General features: G+C 41.0%; 1 protein-coding gene across 5 annotated transcripts in view; it reads left to right on the top strand.

Moving 5' to 3' along the window:
* Positions 1-20,753, top strand: part of LOC136045652 (SAM and SH3 domain-containing protein 1-like) — a 520,676-nt gene that overhangs the window by 316,662 nt on the left and 183,261 nt on the right. Inside the window, exon 1 of one of the 5 annotated variants that reach the window (XM_065731719.1) lies at positions 19,609-19,718. The exons of the other annotated variants lie outside the window; for them this stretch is intronic. Within the exon in view, the coding sequence (XP_065587791.1) occupies positions 19,674-19,718 (45 nt within the window). The 5' untranslated portion in view covers positions 19,609-19,673. Of the gene's footprint in view, positions 1-19,608; positions 19,719-20,753 lie in introns of those variants that run through there. 5 annotated transcript variants of the gene reach the window in all.

Raw genomic sequence — 20,753 nt, forward strand, 5'->3', positions numbered from 1 at the left:
GATTCTTCCTTCTCTAGTACATAAATAACAGTTTTCATGAAGGTGGGTGACTAGCTGTCCTCCATTATGTACAGTAGGAAACAGGTGCATGTGGACACTTCACCCTGGTGGTGAAAATGAGAACAGAACACATGCCCGAAGTGGAGAACATTAGGTCTGGTCAAAGCCCACTCTGTTTCATCACTTCGATTATATTTCTTCTCATGTGTTCAGATTAAAAGAAAACAATTTATTCTAGTTTCTTCATGCTGTTTAGAAACAAATATATATGACGCAAAGTAGTCTTAGACTCAATGATAAAGAGAAAATCAAAGTGCTTAGACAGATAAGAGGTAGTAATGGAAATACCCTGGAGAAATATTTCATATTATAGGGAAATCTTTTTGCGTATGATAAAAGAATGCATAGAAAGTCTCCTTTTCATTCCAAGTGGTAAGGATGTAATGAATGTCTTGTTGAAAAAGATCTAGTCATTACAGGACAGGATAAATTCAAACAAGTCCCTTCTTCAAAATCTAAACTCATCAAAATAACCACATTGTGGACACGCAGTCTGTAGCCATTTTCTGGGACATGCCACCTAAGGCTTGAAGGTAAAAAGAAATTGCCTGTCAGCATGTGATGCAAAGAGGCAAGCAAGTACCCTTGTACCTCTGCTGTGAGCAGTATTTGAAGGAGCAGCCCTGGCTAGGAGGGTAGGAGCAGTGGGGAGCAAGGCCCAGATGCCATGCTGGGTACCTGGATGTGCACTGCAATCAGGATGAGCAGCCAGATCTCAGCTCTGCCACATTTCAGCTTAAAAAGCTCAACGAAAGAGATTTGTTGTGAAGTCTGTCAGTTAAACGTAATTATACTCCTTGAAAAGCAAGTGAAAGTGGCACATGTTCACCTGCCCCCCCTCCTTGATCATAACAGAAGATTTGGGCGGATTTTCTATTCAGAGGCAATCGGTGAGTGTGGAGAGTGAGGGATGCAAGATGCCCTGGCTGACCTTCAGAAGAATTATTGTTTCTTTCACTCATGCTTTCTCCCCCCAAATCTCCCTTGTACAAGAAGAGCTACAGAGGCTTTCTATTTAAAAACAGGTGCATAAGTGGAACCGTTGACTGTAGGGATGTAATTGATTCAGGACAGCAGTGCCCCTAATCAGACAGCTGCTTTTGTCATCTTGCCCTTTTGTGTGAGGGAGAAGGAAAATAACTATCACCATGTGTTTTAGTCAGGAAATATTCAGTAAATATTTGTCAGGCAACGTGTGTTTAGAATACTGCTTGAAATTATATAGAGAGTTAACACTTTCCCCTCCTTTTCTATTCAAAACTGTCCATTTTTAAAGGACACAATATAATTAGCAGTAGCATTTTAATACAGTTTACTTGCACTAGCTGTGCTACATGTAAAGAATTTATTTCGGGGAAATTGTATGGGGATTGAATACGCTTTTTTCTTTCCCAAGAAGTATTATAATTCCTAATTGACTGAAGCTTTGCTGATTTAAAAATGCATTTAAAGAAACCAAGAAGCAAGTCAAGGGTGCAGGGGGATTAAAGACACTGTCGCTCTTATGCAAATGTCTGTCACCCTGCACAAGGCTCGCAAATTAAAATTGAAGTGCTGGTTTGCTGCAACAGTCATGCTTTCAGAATAATCAGTGATGAATTCAACTCTCATACCACAACCATTTCCTAAAACTGGAGCATTGCTCTTGTATAGCATGGCACATTTGTATTGCTAGAGAAGATTTATATTGGTTTCAGTCTACAGTCATATTTTGGAAAGTTGCTAGATGTGAACCAAGCACATTTGCTTGCCCTGAAGATGAGATTTCCATGTGCAGCACCATGCTTGTCGTTACATATTAGTGCATTGTTTAGAGGGAAACAGAATAGATAGGATAAAATATTTTGCATATGCATAAACAACACAATTGCGAATAAAGGCAAAAGTCCTGGGAGGGAAAACACAGCTGTATTGCTAATGCTGAGTGAATAATTTACTTGATGAATTTAGCCCCTGTGTCTGCTCACCAAATGTCTTCAAATGTATTGTAATTTCTGAAAATTTAGTCATTCTTCAGAATTGCTAAACTGTTTCGATTTCTATTTTATTTCTTTATGTTTTTGGATCGCGTGCAATTTGTGATTATAGAATACTTTATATTCAGCATGCAGGCTTGATTAGCTACTCACCACTGATCATGGAAACATACCTCATTTCATGTAATTCCTTTAGGAATACTGTCTGCAAACAATTGTCCCCTCAAAAAATGCTAGAAATTTGTAGTATATTAAGGTATGTTGTAGAATTAGTTGCTTTCTGTCTATATGTATGAGAAAAATTTTAAATATGCGCAGTCACAGGATGGAAGGAAGCCATGCTCTTCTGCACTATGTGATAAATATTCGTTTCTCACCATCTTTTCCTTACATCTATTTTGATCTGGTTGAGATTCTTGCTGTCATTCTGTGGGAGGGAATGTTGATTTTCTTTTCTGTCTAAAATTTTATTTATAAGCAAATTAATAACAATCAGAAGCATTTTGAGAGAGGATCTAGTGAGTATTTCTTAAGAATCTCCTACTGGTAGAACCTAACGTTGCAAGGAATAGGGGAGCAAGTAACAAGAGTTATTTCATAATACCTATCATCCTTCAAGAGTGATTAGAAAATTGCTTCACATTTTGTGGAAGTATTTATTTTAGAAGTGATTAATTTTATTTCACTTCCTTATACCAACTGTAGGAAAATGCTGAAGGAAGTCCAGTTAGGCAGTTAGTCCTAACAGATCTACAAATTTAGATGTCTACAATGAGTTGTGTTCTCAGTGATGCTGTTGTAGTGGGTAGTGGAGAAGTTACATTACGGGCCTTTACAGAAAGCATAAATATATAAATCTTTGAAGTCTTTTATACAAAAAAAAAAAAAAGTGTTTTGAAAAACATTAAATTAAGAATAGAAATACTGTTACAACTTGAGAAAACAAAAATGTTCAATGCACTCATGGTAAGTTCATGCAATTTAAAGCTACTCAGATGTATGAGCACCAAAGAACAGGGCACTTCTTCCAGTGGTGTCTGCATTCTTGCATTTGCTTTCCCATAAATCCATTAGTCAGTCACCACTCTTCAATAGTCCCTTCACTGGGTTTTACAAAGCATTACATTTAGTTGTTTTAAAATCAGTAAGTTATATATGCCATAAAAAATAACAACTACTGTATTTATTCATGACTCCCTGCTGGCAGTATAGCTGCAGTGAAGCTACCACACATACGATGTTGTTAATAGTTCAGATTGTATAATCATAACTCACATGATAGGGGAAAATGAAAGCAATTGCCCAAAGCAAAACTGTTCACAAGTTGGTCATGGTATGCCCTTCTCTTTCACAGTACGTTTGATGACAAAGTACAAAACCCTCCTAACTCACTGGCTGTTAGTCAGGAAGGTGATTTATTTTTAAGTGGGGAAGGAAGGTCAGATTCACTGAAAAGCACTGAACTTCCCCCACTGTGTTTTTGCTATGTCTTGATGTTGACTATCAAATCACACTTCTCAAGGCTCTATTTGAGGGAATGAACTGGTTACGTTTTTTTTTCATGTTTACAATGTGGGCTGTGTTAACAGGAATTATTACAGGTAGAGCAAGCAGATCCTTATGCACCTGTAGGTTGTGTTCCCTGTTCTGCTTGCTGCCACCTTGCCCGCCAGCACTGATCACCAGCGCTGACATGTTACTGTGGCTGGTCCAGTGGTTTTGCTCATGGCTAAAAACTGTTCCTTTAGAGATCCAAAGTTTGTGATTTATTAAAGCAGCACACCTCTGTGAGTTGTGGTGGCTATTACTATCCTTCCACATCATGAAGCAAACAGTTTACAAACTGGAACTATCTTTTGTTTTCCCGTCTGAAAGTAATTGTTAGCTACAAAGTTGTAATAAATCACAGCACTTAAAGGTGGCTCAGAGGAGCTTTTGTGTGTGTAAAGCCTTGACAGTCAGGTTCTGGTTTTGAAAAAACTCCCAAACCAAGGCAAGTTCCTTGTTCTATATTATCTGAACATTCAAAGCAATTAAGCTGGGAAAGTTTGGATCAGAAGTTCTAATTATTGCGTCCGTCTCATTTTTTATAGTTGTTAACAGTGCTAGCTCAGTTTGTAGATACAGTACAGCAGTTCTCTTTGATTCTCAGGCTGCAAAACAGTTAAACTAAAATGAATTAAAAAAAAACCCACACGTTTTTATATCTTTCATCGATCTAACTATGCCTACCCAGACCATTTAATTGCTTATGTTACCCTGTATTTGAGCAAGCTTTGCCTTGAGCTGAGCATGAGCTTGCAGAAGGCACACTGTGCTCCCCACAGTGCTCGAGAACTAATGGCAAGTCTGAGTTGGAGTCCTGGTGCTGGAGGTGCTGTACAGATACACTGTGTGGCAGCTGCAGGCATTTTATGTGCTCGCAGAGGTTGCTGCAAACAAGGGCAGCTGAGGTCCTTGCATTAGGTTGGCAGCTTGACTTGCTGCAGGTGTATTTCCATGTGCGAGCAACGTTACTGAAATTGCCTTGTAGCACTTCAAGCAGACAGTACGAAATAACTTAAAATAAGTGAAATAAGATCTGAAACACACTAAGAAATCTCTTGAAAGAGAAGTTAGTCCCAACGTTGCCAAAGACTGTGCTGTACAGTGTTTTGGGCAAAGAAATACAGTGACTTTGCTCCAGTAAACACTGATAAATGAAATGATTTCTAAAACTGTCATAATTACTAAGCATTTAGTTTTATCTCAGTAAAATGGATTTCTTTCTTTAATAAAGAAGTTATTTTTTTTAATGGTGAATTGAGAATTTCTAAAGCTGATATATACTAGGGCTAAGTTAATGGCAGTTTTTGGTAGGGCAGACAAGGTTAAAAGCATTACTGGAGAAAGCAGAGACATGGACTGTCTAGAGAATATCTGTTAGTACATTTGAAGATGTTTGAGCAAAGGGAATTCAGTTACAAACCATAAGCTGGAGTTTGCTGCTGATATTCATCTTTACTCCAGGCAGTAAATCTTCTAACCAGTTCATATTTGTGACACAAAGAATAATAGAGAAAAAATATATAATACTGGTGCATTCATTAAACTATCAGAGCTATAACCATGAATTGGCACAACTGCAGAAGAACACAGCCCTACAGCTGGAGTTGTTAATTTCTCGTATCTTAAGCCTATCCTGACTGTTTCCATTCTGCTTCACTGCAGCAAAGGTTACCTTAGCGCATGTTACTTTGGAGCAGACTAGATGAGGACCAGCTGTCTTAAAACAAGAGGCTCCCATTAAAATAGTCTTTTTTTGATTGAAGAGTCTATTGAAATACAAAACGCAGTGTAATCATATAGTAATAAAATGCAGTGCAATAATGATAGTAATAATAATAAGGCAAAGTTATTCTTCCATTCCAAACACTTTCCAGTTGGACTACAACTCCAATTGGTTATATGAGTAAAACTGGATAGTACCAAAGCACTATTGAAACTAAACAATAGCAAAATTCCAGACGACTTTGATGGGGAAAGAGAGGAGTCAGGGTTTCCCTCTCTATACTTAGTGAAGGGACTGCTAGCATCACTGAGATGGATTGGAAATTGTGCTTCAACTTTTGTTGAATTTCTGTGATTTCTTCACTGAAACACATTTATATGTTTGTAAGCTATTCTGATGTAAAATTTACCAGACTGACAAGTGCATGCTCAAACAACTAAATGATCTGATTACAGAGGATGAATGATAACGGAATGAAGGCAGTGTAGAGAGTATCTGTATATTGGGAGAAATAGGGAAAAAAAAATATTGTTCTCGACTGCAGATAATATACAAGCATCACAAATCACACAAACAGTCCCATGTACATTTCAGTGGCATGTTTCCAATCACAGCAATCATCTCTGCTTCTGCATAATATATAAAAATCTGCACAAGAAGTCATATTTGGGGTGAAAAGAAGTTGACACAGAAGTGTTACTGAGTGAAAAGGTGAACTTTTGAAGTACAAAACCAAGATGTTATCTTTGCCTGCCACTTTGGTCTTACTGTCCCTGCTTAGCTAATCAGTGAGAAGTGGGAGCTTCTCCCGGTTTCTCCACAAAACTCAATTATCATTGCTTTGTGAGGTGGTTTTATTTTATTCTTTGTTAAAGCTTCAAGGTCTCATGGAGATGTCAATTCTTCCTCGCTAATAAAGCTTTGCAAGTCGTGCACATTAATTCTAGGCTCAACAATCCTAATTTATAGACTCTGTAGCTGTATATGAAAATGATGAACAGTTCCCAGCTGGCAGGCTGTGTGGCTGCTTACCAGAGCCTGTTGGGCTGCTCCCATGCTGGGCTCCTTCCAGTTGCTGTAGTCACCCCTTGCTAAACATGCTAACGAGGATTTGTTGCCTATTTTTCTGCAGAAGGCATCATGGCAGCAGCAACAGCTTGCAGGTTTTCAGCTTGTTTACTTCTTTCTGGCAACAACACTTTCCTCAATTCAAAGGGATGAGAGGTTTCAGAGCAGCCCTTCTGCTCCTTTTTCCCACTGCTCTGGCCCTACAAGCCCATGGATTCTCTGTTCACATTGCTGCAACATCTTCCAGTTTCAACCCAAAACCGATGGAAGAGCCTTTGAATTGCATTTCTCATGCCATCTTATTAAATACTATGTTAACTGGTGAACCTCTGTGACAAGTTGGAGAATGTCTGACGTTGGAGAACTAAATATGAAGTGAACGTTTAGTATGATCACTGTAGAGTATGAAAAATGACTTTCCATCTTAGGAAGATGATACATACTTGGCATTGCTTTGTATCCATAGCTCTCTGCTCCTTTTATTTTTGTCAATTTTTTTAAATTATTATTATTCTAAGAAGAAATGCCAGAGAGTTTAGATATTGAAGACTTTTGTCTAAAATTGTTGCTGTAACATGGAAGATGCGTGAAAGCTTTAATGACAGGGAGAAATGTGAAAGCCTTAAAATAGACTATTTTTTGGAACTGGAATGATGCAATGAAATGAGTAGAATCACCATAGTATAAATCAATGTTTGGCCCAAAGGCAGAGTACTTCTGCAGTTTTTGATAATCATGTGTAAGGCCCTTGTAATTGTCTCAGCGTGCAGCGTTTGCAGTCAGTGCTGCCATTCCTTCAGGTTAACCCAATTGACACTCGTTTCCACTGTTTTCTAAATGCATTTATAGGACTGAGTGGTGGCAGGCTTTTCTTCACCCATGGAACAGGAAAAAATGGTCCCATTATTCCTTTCACCATACTGTCAACAAACCCTAACTAGTTTCTAGAAAAAGCAAATATTCACTTATGTTTTCATACCACAAATCCATCATTTCAAACCTGCTTGAGTAGTGCCAGCTAACCCTGATTTCTGCATACACGGTTTACTTGCTCTAGTATATAGGGATTAAAAACCTTTTTCTGCCACAAATGAAATACCTCTGTTACTTGGTAGAAGCATTCCAAGTTTTGCAAATACTGATGTTTTTGAATTTCAGTTAAGAGATTTGTATAGAAAACTTGATGCTTTCCCTGTTGTACAACATGCTCAGCCTGTTATTCAGAGTTGGTTGGTGATTTGCTGCAACTATATTAGTAAGTGGATTTTTTGCATTCGAATGGGGTTGGATGGGATGCGATCTGATGGGATTAGATCAACTTTGGTTTCTGATGCATCCAGTGTGTTAGATTTTGGAAGTTCTAGTTCTGGGCAGGCTCAACACTGCTTGAGTGTTGCTGACTAGGGGAGGTGTCACAACCCAGAGGATAGGGTGTGCATTTGATGCCTGGCTTCCAAAGCTGTAGAAACAAGTGGGAATGTTGGGAGGTCACCTGGCTGGGACCTTGTAAGATTATTGTGGCACATGCTGTTGCCTTTGACTCTGCTTTGGACCAGTGCCAGACTGGAATAAAACTAGTCAGGGGCACATTGCATTGAGCACAGTTTTAAAATCATGTGTTTCTGCTCCTTGTTTCTACTGTGTTGTTTTGTTGTTTTTCTGTTTGTTTGTTTGTGGTTTTTTAAGTGTGGTGTTGGTCAATTTCTTTATTGTCTTCCTGAAATTATCCAGGGAGAACTGAAAAGCTTTAGGTAATAAAGTCAATCCTTTTACAACGGCAAAGATGAAAAAAATTATGTCAATTTCTCCAACTAGTTTAAGTGATGCTAGGGTTTTTATGTAGATATGGGTAATAGTTCTTTTTATGTCTTTCATTTATTCATTTATTTCTTAAACAATATCAGTATTCTGAGAGATACAGAAGATTTCTTACAGACATCAGAGATTGGGAAATCAGGTATTCTGAACCAAAGCAACAGGAACCAGAAAGTCCCAAGCTGCAGGTTATTCCTGATACGGGTGAATACACACTAACAGATTTCACAGAGATGCAGAGACATCAGGAGTGGATTTCTTCTGGAGACCAGACAGAATTAGCTTTCTTAGTGCTTGTCTGCAGGGAAAATTTGCCAGTGTAATTAAACTGCTCTAGTTAGACAGGTACAGCTCCTTGTACAGTCACTGCTGGCAGGAGGAGTGCCCAGGTAGGGAGCTCGTACCACTGTAAGCATGGAAACGTGTTGCCATTCAGCATGGTGAGGCCGTTTGCCAGCTGCTGTGTGCCAGGTGTCTGCCAGCTGAGCTGTTCCAGACAGCGGTGCTCGGAGTGAAAAAGATGTTCAGCTGCACCAGGGTCTTGGGCAGGGCACACGTTCCCACTGAAACCTTGCAAATAAGCATTTCCAGTTATTTCCACTCATTTCCCTGTGTGTGCAAGTTCCAGTTGCCTTTGAAAATCTCCTATCACAGCTTTCTCTCTCATCTCAAACTGACTAAAAGATTATTTTAGTTGTTGATATTCAACAGGCTTCTGATGTTTGATCCTTAACTCAGTTCCTAAACAACCCTCTCCTTGCTCACCTTGTCTGTGAGCAAATTCCTGTCTGAGGGAAGGATTGCAGAAGAGGACTGATGGCTGCCTGGAAACGTAGGTGATCGACCTCCAAGTCTTTACTTTGCTGCAGATTTCTGAATGCTCTTGGGCATGTAATTCCCTCTGTGGCCTCCTTTGTCCCTGCAGCCTGAAGAAGCAGTGCCCTATGAGTCAGAGAAAGGCTGTGAGCTGTGATAACTGCATCATTGGAGAGGAGTCACAAAGGTTGTGCTGAGTGAGAGCTGGGTCAGCTTCCCAGCCATGCTGCAGCTCCCAGTAGATGGGGGCTGGAAAGCTGTTCCCATTGGGCTGCCCTCCTGCAGCAAACCCAGCAATCCTGCTCTCTTCTTCCCCCAGTGGGCTCCCTTCCAGAGCCTTAAATGCCCAAAGCAGGTGTTCTTTCATCCTAATGCACTAAAAAGCATCTTTCTGAAAAGGCGTAAATCCCCTTGAAAACCCTTGTGACCTATGGTTATTATAACCTGAACAGATTATTGGTTTTAAAGCTGAAAGGTTTCTGATGCTTCTCAGGTCATGTGTGTTGTCTTATTTGTGTGTTGTCTTATTTGTGTGTTGTCTTATTTGTGTGTTGTCTTATTTGTGTGTTGTCTTATTTGTGTGTTGTTTTTATTAGTGTGTTGTTGGGCTGGGGAAAGGTGAACCTCATTCATACAGAGATGTTGTAGAAAAGCTGAATTCTTCAAGTACAAGGTATCACCACTCATTGTGGGACAGGCTCTGCTATTGCTGTCCTTGCTACAGCAAGTTCAAAATCTGGCAGCTTTGAATACAGAAAAGGGGGAGGGGGGGCGGAGGAGTTGAGGTAAAACTGAGTTACTCTTATTTCTTCATCATCTACTTGCAGCCTACCACACTTAGCCATACCTGCACCAGAGCTGCTGTTTCGGTGAGCAGTTTCTGCAGAGTTCCTGAACTGCTGAATATTTTGTTTGTTCACCAGCGTGTAGAGTTTACACTTACTTGTCTTACACCCATCTCCATCTGGGGGAAAACACATCTCTTATGTGGGAACTCTTATTACACAATTGTTAAAAGCAGCTGTTTGTATCCTTCCATTCAATTTTTTCTTTACCTCATTTGAAATGGGACAATTCAGATTGTGAGTTTAGCACAAGATTATACAATGAGGGTAATCAAACCTTTTTATGTGTCCGCAAATTCATGTCATAAAGAACTGCAAAAGAAGCATCAAAATGCAACACTGAAAGTTAGATGACAATTTATTTCTACAGTGTAATCTCACAGTCATTTCACTGTCCTAAAACAGGCTCAGAAGCACACTGCAGTGTCGTGTACACTCTAGAAATAGAGATCTTCAAGAATGCAAATATGTGTTGATTTTAAATGTGCTTTCTGTGTTTCAGAATTGGTGTTTGTTTGTGTAGCTGTAGAATTACAAAATATCTGACCTAAAAATAAAGGGGTCCGCTAATATTTTACCTATAGCTGACTTTGTACCAGTCACACTACTTTTTTCAGCACTAGTGTTTGGGAACTGGAGAGGTAATGACTTGTTGATGCTGGCTGGCCTCTAGTCCTTGCCCAGGAGATGGAAGGGGAGAGCAGAGCCATGCTGTGTGGGCATAGAGCTCCAGCTCCAGTCCCTCTCCCTTCTAGCCTGCAGTCTACCATCACAGTTTGGTAAACCACCTTGAGGGGTGGCTCAGCTGAAGTCAGACACTTTGGTGTGTTCTTGAATGCTCTATCTGGTTGACTATTCCTTTTATTTTTGCTATGATTTCTTTTTAAAGCAGAAGTAGTGCGTTCTTGTTTCTTTGGAAAGTAAAACAGACATTCACATACCTGACTGGGTCTTTGGTGGTGGTGGGGACAATTTCAGCTTGTCTCTCTAATCCAATAGGCAAAACGTGTGCAAAACCTGAGGCTCTTCTACAGCTATAGCTGCTTAGGGGAAAAGTGCACAGTATTTTTAGCTCTTCATAGGCTTAGTCTGTGTGTTTTCACAGGTAGCAGAGTTTACTTGCTTGATCCCCGTGTTGGGCTCCAGTGCAGCAATGGGGACATTCTGTTCAAAACTTGTTTTGGTAAATTAAAAATAATAGTAATTATGAAATAAGAGCTATTTCTACTGCCCTATCAGGTATAAATAATGCTCTTCGGCCCGCGGCACGCTTGGCAGGCGGGGCTGCCACCTAGCGGGCTCCTTGAGAATGGAAGGAATGGGGGATACCCTACAAAATGTCCCTTGGGGTCGGGCGCCAGCGCTTCGCGCTGACTGGGGAATTAGCGATGAATGGTCCGGGAAGGGAATGGTATGGGAGACTCCGCAACTGTAGGGATGTCCCAGGGTGAAACGGAGGAATCGGTGCTGTGCTGTGTTTGTTTGAAAGAAGGAAAGTGTGTGGCATACTCTGTGTCTGCTGAAGTCCGTGCCAAGCAACTCTGCCTCCACAACCCAGGAAGAATATAGGGCAAACTCACTTCAGCAGATCTGAGAAGGGAGAGCATACTTTGCTTCAGTACAAGAGCAAAACTTGATTTAAAGTAAGGAACTGATATTCTCTCCTGACCTGATAATTGTAATTTTACTTGAAGCTTTTATCCCCCAAAATAGAATGCTTCTGATAAAGGTAAAAATGTGCCATAAGTAATTTTGCCATTCAAATTGTTCTTTCCCATTACCTGCTTTTGGCTTTTTCTGAGGTCTTAATTTAAAAACACAGGTTTATTTACCACTTGCAGACCATGAGGTTGTTCATGTTAGTACTGTATTTTGTTATTTACCATTGCCAGATCAGTAGTCTCCTTACAACACAGGAGAGTTGTATGCTTTCCTGTGTCCTGTGTTGTATGCTTTCCTGTGTCACACCACCTCACTGAAATCAGTGTACTGTACTGGTGAGACCTCCTCTGGAGTACTGAATCCAGATGTTCAGTCCTCAGCACAGAGGGGATGAGGAACCATTGGAGTGCATCCAGAGGAGGGGCACAAAAATGATCCAAGTTTGGAGCATCTGCTCTACGAGAACAGGCTGAGAGAGCTGGGGCTGTTCAGAGGAGAAGGCAAGGCCCTAGGGAGACCCCATAGCAGCCTCTCAGTATCTAAATGGGGGCTATAAGAAAGAAGGGGTCAAACTCTTCAGCAGAGTCTGTGGTGACAGAACAAGGGGAAAAAGTTTCAGACTAAATGAGGGAAGATTTAGGTGGATATAAGGAAAATATTTTCTCTGTTAAGGGTAGCGAAGCACTGAAACAGGTTGCCCAGAGAGGTGGTGGATGCTCCATCCCTGGAGACATCCAAGGTCAGGCTGGATGTGGTTCCGAGCAGCCTGACCTAGCTGTAGGTGCCTCTGATCATTGCAGGAGGGTTGGAGTAGATGACTTTTAAAGGTCCCTTCCAACTCAAACAATTCTGTGGTTCTATGGTCTATAAATAGCTTCTATAGATAATCAGGAATGAGACTGACGTGTCTGTCCATACTGATAAATATTTTTCTATTAAAACCAGATCCCTGAGGAAAGAATGAGGATACAACCACTGATGCTGTTGCTACGAATCAGACTGGGAGCATGCTAACTTCTAGCCTTGGACATTTTTTTTTCTATTTACTATCAAACCCTGGCTTATTCATCATACAGCACTGTCAAGGAGTTTGATGAATATCTTCCAGATTATTTATGAATTTTATATAATTCTGGCTTACTTTTGACAGATAATCTTATTGGTCTGTGCTGCAACCTAGCTTGTGTTATGTTTTTCTCAAGCTGCTGGGCTGCTGTGTCAAGTTGTACACAAGCTGTCTGTCATAGCTGCATGAGAAACTGAATTTCAAAAACCTCAGTTTGCAAGTCTAAATGGGAGAGAGAAAAAGAGATAAAGACTGCTGTTTACTGGGGGACGTTATACAAGAACAAATGAATCCCTTTTTGTTTTCGATACAGGTCTCTTGTTAACAGAATATTGCTTTGACTTCCAGGATGCAGGATAGTAATTCTAATAATTGGTAGCAGCCTCCTATTAATGGGTGAGAAAGTCATGTGGGAAGGCTATAACTTAGATGTTGTAATTTACAGACCCATTGTAACGTTCTATGGCAGATGACTTTTTCATCTTTCTTTCTGTCTTTTTTGATAAATGAGTTTGTGATTTCATAAAAATGGGTGTTAACTTTTATTTGCTTCCAGAAATAGCAAAAACTTAATATTCATGGCTGGGCAGGCCTTAGTGAACAAAGCATCACTGGCTTTGTGTCCTAACTTCCAGCATGGGCAATTTCTGATAGTGTGCTATGTAAAGAATTAATGTAGGCACAAACTCACAATTGGCATACATTGTGGCACACAGCGGCTGCTGAAGTCACTCCCCCAGAGGTGGCTGCACTGTGTCACGGTTTCTTCTTCACCCCATAGCAGACAGAAGTCTGTGTACATTGTCTGCAATATAAGAACAGTCAATAACCGAAGTACACAAACCTTCGCTCAGATGAAAACAAGGCAGGTGGCAGACATCAGGTGTTTCCAAAAGGAGGCTGCTTTGTTTTGATTTGATTTGGTTTGGTTTTTAAATCAGCTTAAAATTTCGTTCTCATTCAGCCCATGCTGCTTTGTTGAGGAAGAAACACTGATCCACTGGGGAAGTATTTAAAAAGGCATTTTTAGAACAGTGAAGATTTTTCTGTGTACTCTAATTCCATTCAATCCCTTTCTTTCACCTGTGTTAGTGTCCACAGAGTATGTGTACATGGATAGATGTCCTGAGTTTGGAGAGATAAACACCATCTGCTGCCTTTAACTCCCACACCATCGGACCACAGATTGATCCACTGAAATGCCTTTGGTGTCTTCTGCTTGCAGTAGTTCTTAACCTTTCTCACATCTTCTGAAGGAGTTGATCTTGATGAACCAGCTTCAGCTCAGCAGCAAAAGGACATCTGCTGCAGCAAGATTTCATTCTTACCAGTGTTTTCTGCTTCGCTGGAGGTCTTTATGTCACCATCCTATGTCAAAAAAGCAGCAGAAGCAGCATCATTCCTGTAGGGAGGGAGAAGAAATAAGGGGGAAGGAGAGGGGGAAGCATAGTTATAAAACTAAAATAAACCTTTCCCTGCTCCTCCTGCCATGCTGGAACATTTTTCAGAAGCATCCAGAAATGTGACAAAGTTTTGTTAGTTGGAGATGCTGAAAACCTATGTGCGTTTTCTCAGAGAGTGAAGGCAGAGCTCTGCTTCAGTTACCCAAACCTCCTGTGAGCTTTACTTTCCTCATTAAGTGTCCCAACCCTTCTGAAGTCTTCATGACTTTGCTGTGCTGTCAATGAATGAAACAAGAACTGAAGAAAACGCAGTAAAAATTTAATGAAGTTTTTCCTAGCCAGTCTTCGACCTGATCCTTGTAAATCTCAGTAGTATAACAATCAAGGACAGCTGATGAAATTTAAGGTCCTCTTATGACAACAGTTCCCAGATTTACTGATCTTTATGTTGTTTGCATTCGGAATGGTTGGTTGAGATGAGTTAAAGGCCCTTCTGCCTCATTTCCTCTTTATTTATCTCATCTTTTCTTTTTTATTCTCATGTACAGCTCTGTAATCAACAGGAAAAACAATTCCTCTCACACTTCAGACTTTATAATCAGAAATGTTACCATTTCATATAATAATTTGCAGCTGTAAAACTGAATCCAGTATTAGAGATTTGATCATTTAGTGTTCAGATTTGTAGGGTTTTATGAAACTCACCCAAACAGGTTTTTTTTGTGTTTTCTAGTCAAATCATTTGCACAGATAGCAATGGGGATTTGTAACAAGGTTATATTTGATCCCTTACATTTGTAACAGTCCAAACTTACTACTCAAGAATCTCTTACTGTGGTATATACTGAGCATATGTTAATTTTTAATATTCAAGGGCTAGAACCACTATTGCTGCTTATGCCTGTACTACAGCTCCTCACTCTCTCATATTTTAACTTGATGAGTCTGATCCAAATTCCATTGGCATTAATGAAGAACATTCATTGACTTCAATAATCTCTGAATTGCATCTAGCACCAACTGCATTAGCATAATCAAGTGAGAGGCAATTGTTATGGATGCATTATTTAGCACTGATCGGGGAGGTACTGTGAGCTCCAGTGTCAGCTGGTGTTAGATGCTATTTTTATAAGGGCTTGATTTATTAAATTACTATTGCAGGCTGCGAATCTTCTGGCTGTGCTTTCACTTCTTTGTATGCAGTATTCTGTATTTATGCTACAGGTCCCTTAGAGCATGCATTCAAAGGGTTCAGCTGTTCTATATAATTTCCAAATCTGATATCTTGTCTTCTGCAAAGTGGCATTTCTTACAAACGGGAGCACAGCTAGCGTCAGGATGTACCTCACGTTCACGCCTGCATCCTGCACTGCTGCAGATAAGGCTTTGACCTGACAGCACCCATCCATGCATGAAGCGGGAAAGGGAAGGTGCCAAGTTCCTGATGCCTTTAATTGGAGTTGGGCTCCTGGTACTCAGTGCTCCTCAGCTGATGGAGACCATGAGAACAAAGGAGATCAAACTACCAATGCCACATCCCAGAGTAACTTTGTCAAGCCCTGAGCAGGAGGTGTGATCAGCTGTCATAACACAGGCAAGGAGCAACCAAAATGCTGGCAGGCCTCATACCTATGGCAAAGCCCTCATTTGTTGCTTTCAGTGACAGTGTTGGGTGTTGCTGTGTCCGTGAGAGGCTGTGGCCATGCCCAGGGTGTGAGTGTAGTTGGGAAAGGTTTGCCATGTGCAATAGTCACCACCCCTGTAGACATTCAAGAAAAGGATCAATGTGGCGCTGAGGGATGTAGTTAGTGGCATGGTATGGTGGTGATGGGTTAATGCTTGAACCAGGTAATCTTAGTGGTCTTTCCTGACCTTTATGACTTTGTGATTCTGTTTTCTTTTTTAAATGAGTATTCAGCTTGTCTGGTTCTAGAAATATTTGCAGCAACAGTCGTCAGCAGTTTAAGAGTCAAACTTGAAGTGAGCAATGTCAGCAGGCACAGTAGTGTGGAAATAGGAGACAGAAACACAGAATCTCATTCATTGAATTCGCTTTTAGCAAAGTCCAAAATGATTAACTGTCATATCAGCCAAAGCACAAGTTTGTGTCAGTGGTTCGGATATTGTTACTTTAGATCTTAGCCTCCAGGTTGATGGACCTCTGTGCCAGCTCAAGTCAATAAAAGTTGATCTGCAACCTTATTTCATGTTGGAAAAGCCAAGCCTCGCTCAGTAAAAGAGAAGTGAAATCTTCTGCCCTGTCACGTAGGAATGCAGATCCTAGAGAATTAACTGCTTTAAGTTCTTGAGCTAAGAAACCTGTGCATGTCATGTCTGTCAAAGTGACATTACAGTGGGCTGTCCTGGTCACTTGGGATGAGGGGAATCTGCCGTGGGACACCAGTGAACATGGGAGACCCCCAGCCACAGTGAGCTGCTGGCCTTCTGTGGGCGAATGGATGGCATTAGAGTTAGGTCTGCTTCAGAATCACAGAACTGTAGGGGTTGGAAGGGACCTCTAGAGATTACTGAATCCAACCCCCCTGCCATAGCAGCTCCCTAGCCCAGGTTGCACAGGTAGGCGTCCAGGCAGGTCTGGAACTTCTCCAGAGAAGGAGACTCCACCACCTCTTTGTGCAGCCTGTGCCATTCAGTTTGTGGCCATTTCCCCTTGTCCTATTGCTACACACTGCTGAGAAGAGTCCAGCCTCGTCCTTTTGCCTCCCGCTAATTAGATATATATAGGCGTGGATAAGATCCCCTCTGACTCTTCTCTTTTCGAGGTTGAACAGACCCAGGTCTTTCGGCCTTTCCTTATAAGGGAGGTGTTCCATGCCCTTTATCATCTTTGTAGCCCTCTGCAGAACTCTTTCAAGGAGACCCATCTTTATGGTACTGGGGAATCCAGAACTGGACACGGTACTCCAGGTGAGGCCTCACTAGGGCAGAGTAGAGGGGGAGGATCACCTCCCTCGACCTGCTGGCTATACTGTTCTTAATGCACCACAGAATCTCATTGGCCTTCTTGGCCACCAGGGAGGCCATTAAAAACAGAATCTGCTGTCACTGTCACAGGAGCCAAACCTCAGAATCTTTCTCACAAATCAGAGCAGGTGAAGCATGCTGATGGACTAAGGAATAGTATCTATAAGAAATTATTTACAAGCACGTGATTCAAACATGTAGCTATTTACATTGTACTGAAATTAAAATGTAAAGCTGTGGAGTTTCTGCTTGGTACAGGCAAAAGCCTGGAGCTAGATGATGGACATGTGAAAATGTTCAAGCCATGTTTTCTGAGGGAATCAATATAAAAGAACTTCAGGAAGGGTACATAAAGGTGATTTACTTTTCACCTTTTTCTGTCTTACTGCAGAAAAATGTAATTGAACTTCAACTGGTCTCTGAATTATTTGGCCTTCTCTTAAGGTAGCAGAGAGAGATCTTTGATAGATGTTTATTATGATCCTGATGGAAGATTTTATGCTGTGCAGCATCAGAATCAAGGGAGGAAAAAAATAGAAAACGACTTTTACAGAGAGGTCTAGTGCATGCCATTTCACCTCTGTGGTTTCCCTTGCCAGCTCTATCAGTAGAGCACAAGCTGCCATCACTCACCCTTTGCTCTTTTTCACCCTCACCTCCAAGGATAAACTTGAAACCAGAAATGCAGTCGCTTAGCATTTTCACCATGGTTTTTCTGCATAGTATTTCTAACTACTGAAATTCTCCAATTTTTGAAAGAGCTGATATAGGGCAAGGCAGTTGTGACGAGATGCTTCTTTCCTCAGGAAATCTGATTGAAAATTTCTGTGGAATTCAAATTCCATCACAGATTCAAGTGCTCCTGAGTGTACATGACCAAGTAAAAAAAGAAGTAATATTATTGTGGTAGAGTAATGGGTTTACTCCTCAGATACATGACACATCTCCATCCTGCTGGGCAAAATGTATGGCATTCAAAACAACAGACAGAGCAGTGGAGACATCCTGGTTGAAACTGGAAAGCCTGGAGGGTTCAGGATCTCTTTCAGTAGGACAGTGATGTCTGTGTCTCACCAAATGCCAGGAGAATTACAGTCATCTGCCAACTTGCAGGAGTCACAGAACAGAGCAGAAAAACTGTACATGCTGATAAGAAACAAGTTTGCTAGCTTTTGCAAATCAAAGAGCTTGAAAAGCACTAATAATAGATTTATTGCTGCACAACATCCTTTCTGGTTATTTATTTCTGGACAGATACAGGATGATCGGCATCCTGTTTTATTCCATTTTGTTTGTATGAGGCAAATGCTGAAGCGATTAACCGGGAGTGAAATGCTGATTAAAGCTGTGTTTAAATTTATCCCATATTGCTCAGGGATGGCACAGACTCGGGCAACCTGAAGTCAGATCAGCGGTTATTTTTGTCATCATTCTAGAGGCGTTGTTCGGCATGTTAAATGATATCTCTGAGGCCAAAGCGTGCGGGTGCTCCGCCCCAGGTGGGGGTCCCGGTGGGGCCGTCCCTCTGTAGGGGGACGGGACTGGACGGGATAGGGCCGCCAGTGCCGCCCGCCCGCCGGCAGAGGGGGCCCGGGCTCCCCCCGCCCGCCGGAGCGAGATTTCGGCACCTCGAAAACCTTTCCTTAACAAAGAGAAAGGGTTTTCAACCCTCTTGAGGCTGTGATGGGCACGCAGAGGTCAGCGGAAGCATTCGTCGGGGTGCTGTTGTCAGTCTGAGACTCGCTTTTGAGCCTTCGCAAGGTTCACCTGTGAAAGCAATTTGCTGAAAGCTTTCAAGTTAGGTAGAGGAAATAAACGATGATTATTGCTATCCCAGTTAGCAGATAGCAATGAAGCTGGTGTATATTCCCACTCCCCCCACCTCCCCAAGCCTTCCCCTTGCTGCAGGGGGCTGTGCCTAAGCCCCTCACGCAGCAAGGTTCAAACAGGAGGTCTACATCTATGTATAGGAAAGAAGTTGCAGCATTTGGACGGTCCCTGGACCACACTTCTTGAGAAAATAATAATAATTCAAAAAGCACCGCAGATTCTTTTGTTATTGTTTGGTTTTCTTTGTTTTGTTTTTAAATAACTTTAAGCAGATTTAAATGAGTTTTTGTAACCTCTTTCTATCACAGTGGTTTTAATATATTAATCAGTAAAGCATTGTGGTGGAGTAGATATTTTTGATACGTTGCTTAGGACTCGATGATACTTGTGTGCGCAGCAAGCTTCAATCCGTGCTTATGTTCCACACGTATAATGTAACTTCATACACCTCAGGGACTTGCGCTTCAGAGACTTCCAAAGGCAAGACTCTGGCTTGGAGCTATCTTTCTTTTGGCTGCACATAGCACCCAGTAGAAGTCTGTATTTGGCACGTCATTTCTGAGGTGTGGCAGAGTTATAGATGGTAATGCGAGTTGAAGTTTCACAAATGAATATGTTGGAGACATGTCTTGAGTTCCTTTATTATACATTGTGCAAGCATTCAGTTAGCTGAGGCATACTTCACTTTTGAATCATAAGGAGAATGCCACTGCCCAGCTTGCTCGCAAACTCGTCTGCTTAGCAGCTTCATTGCATCAGCAAAAACAACAGTGTGTGTTTAGAGTGCTCTGTGGAGCACAATGTTTGCTTTTCTTCGTTCAGTAATTTAAATGATTGGAGCGATCCTCCTGAGAAGGAAGCAATAATTTCATTGTTATGGATCAATTTTCACGTGAAACTGAGTTTTGGAATAAAGTGATGGTGAGTAAGCCATGTGAGCGGGGAACGGGGGCTTATTTTTGTTCTGACTTTTATTCAGCAGTTTCTGAAAACTAAGATGGAAGTGGTTTCGGTGTTCTGACTGCGGGGCTACATGTTTTTCATTAAGGGGAGAACAGAACATACTGATTAAAGAGGGGGTGAGATAGCGGCAGGCACGCTCGCTGTCGTGTTCCACGAGGAATCGGAATGTGAATTCTGTGTTAATACTGAGATCCATGTCTGATTCGCAGCCAGTTGTTACAACTTCTTCTGAAAGGGAAACATGTCAGCTGATTGAATAGATGTATTTTGTTTGAGCAGCTGCTTTTAACAGAAGACTAACTTAGCTTTTTCAATCATTTGTGGTATTTCTACATACAAATATGAAGAGTTGTTTGGTTTTTTTCTTTGGAGAAAAAAGGAAAATGAAAATAAATACTGATTTTACTTCACATGAAACAAAAAGTTTTCCATTGTGTTGTCTGTCTTTCTGGAAGCTGCATTTTCTGTATTAACTGTACTCCACACGTTCCATAAGTAGCCATTTTCTTTTGTTTCGTTTCTTTTTTTTTTCTTTTTTTCTTTGTCATCACAATATGAATTATACTTTGGTTATTGAATTAACAATTTCATCTAAAGAGAGCAATGCTTTTATATATATATATATATATATATATATAAAATAGTATTAATCAAGTTCTAGTCTGTCAAAGGAATAAAAAGCCCAGACAAATAATTGGTGCTTAAGTATAGGCAGGTAACTAGATGCATAGCTGCAGGTTAGGACAAGAAAACTTTATTGTGCCTTCTCTTGTTGCTGATGGTAATCAGGATATTCATATTAGCTGGATGAAAAGAAAAAATCAGCTGGAGGTTTTTTAAAGTAATGCAAGAAACACATTTTTCTGAGGGAGAAAGGCAGCCTGATCTAGTTGGTGAAGCATGTAATCAGTGCGTCTGGCTTATCTCCTTGGGCTCTGCCGCAGGCACATGTACATGAGCTTCAGGAAGCCACTGTACAGGCAATTTGACTTC

This window comes from Cyrtonyx montezumae, unplaced genomic scaffold (assembly GCF_038088225.1).
Source record: "Cyrtonyx montezumae isolate F1298 unplaced genomic scaffold, pur_monq_1.0 scaffold_0, whole genome shotgun sequence".
Classification (NCBI taxonomy): domain Eukaryota; kingdom Metazoa; phylum Chordata; class Aves; order Galliformes; family Odontophoridae; genus Cyrtonyx; species Cyrtonyx montezumae.